Source organism: Dreissena polymorpha, chromosome 9 (assembly GCF_020536995.1).
Source record: "Dreissena polymorpha isolate Duluth1 chromosome 9, UMN_Dpol_1.0, whole genome shotgun sequence".
In the NCBI taxonomy this organism is placed as follows: domain Eukaryota; kingdom Metazoa; phylum Mollusca; class Bivalvia; order Myida; family Dreissenidae; genus Dreissena; species Dreissena polymorpha.
The window spans coordinates 83,918,428-83,927,642 of record NC_068363.1 but is presented as its reverse complement, the minus strand read 5'-3'; the positions used below and the strand labels follow the sequence as shown (position 1 = coordinate 83,927,642).

At 35.1% G+C, this 9,215-nt stretch overlaps 1 protein-coding gene across 1 annotated transcript in view; it reads left to right on the top strand.

Moving 5' to 3' along the window:
• Positions 1 to 490: 490 nt before the first annotated feature.
• Positions 491 to 9,215, top strand: part of LOC127846230 (short transient receptor potential channel 6-like) — a 55,944-nt gene continuing 47,219 nt past the window's right edge. Inside the window, 2 exon segments of the mRNA XM_052377399.1 lie at positions 491 to 805; positions 7,569 to 7,705. Of these exon segments, the coding sequence (XP_052233359.1) occupies positions 491 to 805; positions 7,569 to 7,705 (452 nt within the window).

Sequence of the window (9,215 nt, the reverse complement as noted above, 5' to 3'; positions counted from 1 at the left end):
AAAAGAGAAAAGTTTTTAAAACAAAGCTCAGAGTTATGCTTTTTTCACTATTTATGAATATGATGCATATATACTTGCTACCGTTTAAAGACAAGAATTAGGGTTTAAATGTCGGAAATGACGGATATTGAGTGAAAAAATTCGTGGATAGTAAACAGTATGTATGCTAATTGGTGGTAAAACGAAAACTAAGTGCCATACAACTTTGAGCGTTAGGTATAAATTATAAATACGTGGTACAGAATAATTGAAACGTTTATGCCTATATAACGTTACAAATATAATGTATATAAACTTTTATTCTGATTGAAATCTCGGCTATGGTTTGATTTTGCATTTGTTTAAAGTAATTATTACACGGATTTCTCTTAAATCGTGGCGTTGACAATAAGTTCGATTTAAATGTTAACTAAAGCTTTTTAAACATGTTCATATCCTGACAATTATAACGGATTGCATTTTACACCTGAAAATCATTGTACGCAACATAATGAGTTCTCATTCGAAAACAACTCGTAACACAACAAAACTAAAACAACGATCCAAAACAAGCAACAACATCCGCAAATTCAGGTCAAGGTTTGCGGCCAACATTGGCGCCATCAGCAGAACGTATATTCTTTATAAAAATGTGCAATCTCAACAGCTTGATGACGTCAAGGAGGAATTTCTGCACGCGGCAGAGTTCGGCGACATCCCGACGGTCCGTCGTCTGCTCATAGAGAATGCCGAGCTCAATGTGGACTGTATCGACGCTCTGGGCCGCACGGCACTCCGGCTGGCAGTCAAGAATGAACATCTAGAGGTATGACTGTCTCTTATAACCATATATGTTTTGTTCTGTGAAAATTGGGCAAAATGCATGTGCGTAAAGTGTCGTCCCAGATTAGCCTGTGAAGTCCGCACAGGCTAATCAGGGATGACACTTTCCGCTTATTTTTCGTTTTAAGGAAGTCCCCTTTTACCGAAAATCTAGTTTAAGCGGAAAGTGTCATCCCTGATTAGCCTGTGCGGACTGCACAGGCTAAAATGGGGCGACACTTTACGCACAAGCATTAAGCCAAGTTTTCTCAGAACGCGACTCATATATACATAAATGACTATGATAGTTTTAAGACGGTTACTTAGCCGATTGTCATTATTGTTTTTGTATCGCTTTTATGTCATCCGGATCTATTGATCCCGGGACGCATATATCGATTAGCTGGTCCGTTATTCCGCCCGTCCGTACGTCCGTTCGTCCAAACGAGATTAACCCTAGATGACACGTTTCGTATAACATCAATTCCGCTAGGTACTCAGCTTTAAAACTTGCATGGGTGTTAAATTTTAGCATTCTCAATACACATTTTTTAACTTGACCTTGGCCTTATTTCGGGCTTAAAATAATTCACATTCAGTGTTAACCCAAATAAAGCGTTTCGGTTAACATCATTACATTTTTACAAAGCTTTGATAATCCATTGATGTTATCCATGAATGCCCCCTTTACAACCACATCACCTAACCTCATTTTAAGCTTGACATTGACCTACTGTTGGACTTATTCAGGATGTATAAAGTCTTGGTTTACCCAAAATGACGGCCTCGTCTGACTTCAATACCGCACGCTTCCAAGCTTGGATACTAGCATGGGTATTATCTATAAAAAAGATATGACCCTTACCACGTTTTGACCTCGAAATTCGCCTACTTTTGGATATTGACTTCAAAAGATCGACATTCTTGGTTAAACCAAAATGACGCGTTTCGTCTAACACAATTAACCCATATAGCATCTTTCTAGCATCTAGAAAGAAGGCATTGGCAAACAGCGTAGACCCAGATGAGACGCCGCATGATGTGGTGTCTCATCAGGGTCTGCGCTGTTTGCGTAAAGGAATTTCTGTAAGAAATATTATAAATACATGTATAGAAATAAATATACTAGAAATCCCTAATTGTGGAAATACATTGATCCAATTCAGAAGGATGGGAAGAGTTCACTAGGCATAAATGGGTTAATGATTAAAAAAAACATTTTTACTTAGTACAAGGATGATGTATTTTAACACTTTCAATACAACCATATTACCTTACGTCATTTTGCCATTGGTATGTAAAACTTAAACTAAGACTTATTCAGAACGTTAAAGTTCTTGATTGACCTTAAATAGCGCATTATGTCTAACATTAATACTGTTAGGTACAAAGCTATGATACTTGCCCTGATGTGTGCTGTGCAGACTCTCACCTGACATTATTTAGACCTTACTATGACCGCCTCCTGGCCGCTCAGACACTTACTATCTTGTTAACCCCAAGTTGAATGTTCGATTTACATCAACATTATTTACTATCAAGCTTCACTTTATTTGACGAAATATTTGTCGCTTTGAGTATCGGGACCAGAACAAAATAAAATATTACTAATGTGGTTAAAACTCAATCCTTTGAACAAAAATATGAACGCCTTTACCATAATGTCATTCAGAAATCTAAATTAACATAGAGAAAATAAATATTTATTCCTCAAAGAAACTTTGAGTGAACGGGAAAGTTGAAAAAAATCGAGTTTAAGAAATCAAGACTGCACTGCATTAAGGCTAACATATTGGCAAAATGTTCCATATTTTTGGTAAAGATATTCCTTTTGTGTAACTTTAGTTTCTGTGTAAATTTGTGCGTCTATGTGTATAGGTAGTTTTTAGAACGAGAATTGATTGTTCAGTGCACTATTTATCTCAATTTAATATAATCAGGAACTACAGTGAAAACTCAAACATTATTGCGTGTTTATATTTGTTTCCTATGTTATCATGTGAATTTAAGGTAGATAATGATTTACTTGTTTCAGATCATGTGTTTATTAAAACGAAAATTTTAGTTGTATCGGTTACGAAGAAAATTAATCAAATTTATTGAATAATTGCACTTTTCACATTTTTGGAGAATCAGTGTTTATGTCGTCACGGAACTGGATTAATTAAATGGACTTTTTCACGGCTTTACGTATTTTGAAAACAATATTATAAATATAATTAATGTTTAATATTTGGAATACTTTACAATAATTATTGAAAGAAGGATAAAATAAAAATAAAAAACAACCATATACATCAAAAATCGAACTCGGCACCGCTAAAAACATAAACAAACTCGCAAAACTTGAATTTGTAACGTTGTAAAGAAAGAACATGTAATACGACGCTACTTGAAATATGTTATCTATAATATATAATCAAGAAAGAATATGTAATAAGAACCATATCATATGTAATGTAATCCATCATTTTTATATAATATTGCCCGCCTCGTCTATAGTTTACGTACTTTTTTGCCCATGTATTCATGTCAAACATGAATTGAGTTGAAATAAAAGGTGTTTTTTTTTTACTTTTGACTTGACTTTGTAACCCTATGACGCGTTTTACTAAATTGTCGACGAAAAGCGTGGTACACGCTTATAATTTTATTAATTAAATTGATGATCATTAATTATAAATTAACACAATATTTTTTTCATATGCATTTTAGTCAGGAGTGACATTTTGATTGTCCGTTTATAAAAAAATAAAACACTCTTTTGTCCTTTTTTTATATTTTAAGAACTTGAGTTGCCTGCTGAAAATGTATTATCATAATAGAAATTAAAGACAAAAAACACATCGCTGAAAAGGTATAAATGATCGTGCAGCAATTGTTATCATTTATTCCATGAGGTTTTCAAACAAATAAATGAAATCATTTATGTACGAATGAAGCACATAATGTGTCACACTTAACAAAAATTTAAGAAAATGACAGATTAAAACATTTGTTTTAGCGTTCATACCAAAGAGTGATATTGATGATAAGTTAACTCGTTTAAACTTTTATAGTTGTTTTTGATGGAGAAGGTGTTTGAAACCAAGTGGTTAAACTTTAGGGCTGTAGTTATTTTTTTACAAGCATGTCCTCTTTATTGTAGGTTCTTTAGTTTATCATTTCTTTTTGTCTAACAATTGGATGTAGATTTAGTGGAATAAATAAACGCGTGACTATTGTTAACCTTTGAAATATAGACGGTTTGTTGTTTTATTATCTCTTTGATTTACGCTAGTCGATCGGTCTGTTTGTCATTAAAGAAAGTAAATGCGAACAAACGCATACTTGTTTTTCAAAAAGATACAGAAATCTGAGCGCATGTACCGCCAGTAAGTAACGACTAACTGTCAGAGGCGTTTTTTTGCGGTGATGACAATCAAGAATAAATATACAAACCTTTATATTTTGATAACGATTAATCATTTATATTATAATATCGAACAAAAGCACGAAGTCTTAGACAAAATAGCGTCGCACTACAATAACAAATAAAATATACAGTTTTGTATTAAATGCATACAATAACTATATATGATTCAACTTGAACTAGTTTGAAGAAAGAGATATTTTTGTATACGCATTTCGAGTATTAAAACCAGATGATTTTTAATACATTTGCAATCAAAAGCAGAAGATTCTTTCTGGGTTTCAACTTTTAAACTCTCGGAACCAATCATCAAGCATCCATGCGAGAGACGATGTATTTATTGTAATACAACTACGATATATGGGAAGCATAAATACCCTTATTATTAGTTACCTAGACGTTTGGTAACTCATAATGCATATAATATCACATTATACCTGATTAAAAATACGCGACTTATTAACTGAATAGCGACTTAGGCACTTATAATGCTTTAAGGCATTTTACATACAGAAGTAGAAACTGATTTAGACAAAGAGATTTAAGAAATCGAAAGTCGACATGTTTGCAAGAATTTTCTGTATTTTTTAAAAACAATAACAAGGGTTAATTTTAGTTCCTCAGAAATCAAAGATCGAGAGTTTTAGAAAGCATGTGGAAAATCGTGCTAAGTAGGGCGCACACATAACAAACGTTTCTGCATCAATTACATAAGCAAATAATCGACAGTGTGGAAAACATGGTTACCATGAGAACCACTTTTTTATGAAATTCAATATGTAACCAAGGTAACATTAACCATTTGCTTTAATGTTCAGTAGAGAGACATTGACATGATTATTGATCAGTTCTGTAGACTAACTATTGGCACCTCCACCTGTGCGGATATAAAGTTTCAATTCTATAGAAAGCTTTAATTTTCCTTATTGTCAAGAGAAATAAAAGTATCGACTTATCATTGTTATATCACAGTCTGTCATTTTCAAGTTATTGATACAATAAGGCCTGTCTTTCTATGCCCACAGATGTAGGCGTTTATTGAATATCAAATGGATTTCCTGTGATAATGTTAGCCAATTATTGAAAACATCATTTAATATGGAATTGCTTATAAACAGCAAACACATATAGATGGTACATGCACATTTTAAAAAGTATCGTTAGAAAGTCTATACAATATATGCACTTTTTGTTACGTGAGAAGAACTATCAATAACATTCGTATGACAATTTTAGAATGTATCTGGGTTAAGTGTGAGGTTTGGCGCCCATTAAATGGTTTTTCAACCCAAGTGATACGTTTTTCACTAACCTTTCCATGCTTGTGACATTTTTCTTCTTATTCACTTATGCTTGTATTTTACCTGTGCTTTTGTTGTGTACCATAATGTCGGACAATTGTCATGTGTCTCAATCTTAGACAATTGTCATGTGTCTCAATCTTAGACAATTGTCACGTGTCTCAATCTTAGACAATTGTCATGTGTCTCAATCTTAGACAATTGTCATGTGTCTCAATCTTAGACAATTGTCATGTGTCTCAATCTTAGACAATTGTCATGTGTCTCAATCTTAGACAATTGTCATGTGTCTCAATCTTAGACAATTGTCACGTGTCTCAATCTTAGACAATTGTCATGTGTCTCAATCTTAGACAATTGTCATGTGTCTCAATCTTAGACAATTGTCATGTGTCTCAATCTTAGACAATTGTCATGTGTCTCAATCTTAGACAATTGTCATGTGTCTCAATCTTAGACAATTGTCATGTGTCTCAATTTTCGACAAGTGTCACGTGTCTCAATGTTGGGCAATCCTCATGTGTTTCAATCTTAGACAATTGTCATGTGTCTCAATGTCGGACAAGTGTCATGTGTCTCAATGTCGGACAATTGTCATGTGTTTCAATCTTGGACAATTTTCATGTGTCTCAATGTTGGACCATCGCCATGTATATCAATGTTGGACAATTGTCATGTATTTCAATGTTGGACAATTGTGATGTATCATATTGTTCGACAATTGTCATGTATCTCAATGTTGGACAATTATGATGTATCCTATTGTTCGAAAAATTTAATGTGTCTGAATATTGGACAGTTGTCATTTTTGTCAATGTTGAATAGTTGTCATGTGTCTCAATGTTTGACAATTGTCATGTAATTCAATGTTTGACAATGGTGATGTTTTTCATTTGAGGACAATTGTAATATATCTCAACGTTCAACAATGGTCATATATCTCATTATTGGACACTCGTCATGTATCTCATTATTTTGCAATGGTCATGTATCTAATTATTGGAAAATGGTAATGTATCTCGTTATTGGACAATGGTAATGCATCTCATTATTGAACAATGGTCAGGTATTTCATTATTGAACAATGGTAATGTATCTCATTATTTGGCAATGGTCATGTATCTAATCATTGGACAATGGTAATGTATCTCATTATTGGACAATAGTCATGTATCTCATTATTTGACAATTGTTATGTATCTCATTATTGGACAATGGTCATGTATCTCATTATTGGACAACGGTCAAGTTGGACAATTATCCTGTGTCTGATTGTTGAACAATTGTCATGTATCGTATTGTTGTCGATGGTCATGTATTCAATGTTTTACAATTGTCATGTATTTAATTGTGGGACATTTTTCATTTATCTGTTTATTTGTTAATTGTTGATTTGGCATTAATACTCATCGTCGAACGATTGAAGTCCTTTAAATGTAACTGTTCATTTTGTTTGTAATTGAAAAGGAAATATAACTCTAGTTTTCTCGTAGAAACACAATCCATAACGCCTTGTTGTGTGAATTTCAATGACAGTACCCCACAGTTTTCAGTTAAGTAGGGATCTCCAAATGCTATTAATTGCGGATTGTATAGTACAAAGAAATCAGAAATACATTTGAAGTAACAGTACATGAAATTAAGAAATTGTATTGTATAGTAATTAAACATATATTATTAGTATTTTTTTTTACTGTAAATTGAGAGCCAAAATCAACTATATGGTATATCGATATAAATGCTGATGTCATTAGACGATCCATACAAGACGACATATCGTGCTCCGACATCAAAAGGTCATGAAAATAGGCCTGTTTAGCCCTTATGTCTCTATTAGCGATAACCTGCTTGTTGTTCAATAGGCGGTAGAAGGAAAATGGCCAAATAAATATATGTAATAAATTTTCATGAAAAATACCTATATAAATTATGTGGACGGGTTGGTAATCGAACCTGTTTGCTTAAGACCCAGCGCTATACCACCTGACCTAAAGGACGACACCATACTATGCATTTTATATATTACCTTTTGAACTTGCCTCACTCTGTGTCAGGTTGTGGAAGTCCTGCTTGAGAAATCAAGCAGCCGACACATCTATGAAGCGGTGCTGCAGGCGATCAGCGCAGGTCACGTGCAGATAGCGGAAAGCATTCTCAAACACAAGCGATACCTCGAGATCTGGAAAGACAGGTACGTGTTGATCTGGTAAGACAAGTACGAGTAGATCTGGAAAGAAAGGTACGTGTTGATCTGGAAAGACAGGTACGAGTAGATCTGGAAAGACAGGCACGTGTTGATCTGGTAAGACAGGTACGAGTAGATCTGGAACGTCAAGTGCTTGCAGTTCTGGAAAGACAGGTACGTGTAGATCTGGAAAGACAAGTGCTTGTAGATCTGGCAAGACAGGTAAAACAGGTGCATGTAGATCCGAAAGACATGTGCGTGTAGATATCGAAAGACAGATGTGTGTAGATCTGGAACGACTGGTGCCTGTAGATCTGGAAAGACATGTGATTGAGATTTGAAAAGACAGGTACGTGTAGATCTGGTAAGACAGGTAAGAGTAGATCTGGAAAGACTGGTACGTGTAGATCTGGAAAGACAGGTACGTGTAGATCTGGTAAGACAGGTACGTGTAGATCTGAAAGACGTGTGCGTGTATATCTGGAAAGACATGTGCGTGTAGATTTAAAAGGACAGGTACGTGTTGATCTGGTAAGACAGGTACGAGTAGATCTGGAAAGACAGGTACGAGTAGATCTGGTAAGATAAGTGCTTGTAGATCTGGAAAGACAGGTAGGGAAAGATCTGGAAAGACAAGTGCTTGCAGATCTGGTAAAATAGGTACGAGTAGATCTGGAAAGACAGGTACGTGTAGATCTTGACAGAAAAGTGCTTGTAGATCTGGTAAGACAGGTACGAGAAAATCTGGAAAGACAGGTACGCGTCGATCTGGACAGACATGTGCTTAAAGATCTAGAAAAACAGGTACGATAAGTACTGGTAAGACAAGTGCATGTAGATCTGGTTAGACAGGTAGGTGTAGATCTGGAAAGAGAGGTACGTGAAGATCTAAAAAAAAACAGGTGCTTGTAGATATGAAAGACATGTGCGTGTAGATATGGAAAGACAGATGTGTGAAGATCTGGAAAGACCGGTGCCTGTAGATCTGGAAAGACATGTGCGTGTAGATTTGAAAAGACAGGTACGTGTAGATCTGGTAAGACAGGAGACAGGTACGTGTAGATCTAAAAAAACAGGTACGTGTAGGTCTGGAAAGACAAGTACGTGAAGATCTTAAAAAACAACAACAGGTACGTGTAGATCTGGAAAAACAGGTACGTGTAGATCTATAAAAAACATGTACGTGTAGATCTGGTTAGAAATGTACGTGTAGATCTGGTAAGACAGGTACGAGTAGATCTGAGAAGACTGGTACGTGTAGATCTAGAAAGACAGGTACGAGTTGATCTGGTAAGACAGGTACGACTAGATCTGGAAAGACATATACGTGTAGATCTGGAAAGACAGGTTAGAGTAGATCTGAAAGACAGGTACGAGTAGATCTGGAAAGATACGTGTAGATCTAAAAAACAGGTACGTGTAGATCTTGAAAGACAGGTACGAGAAGATCTGGAAAGAAAGGTACGTGTAGATCTGGTAAGACAGGTACGAGTAGATCTGGAAAGACAGGTAAGTG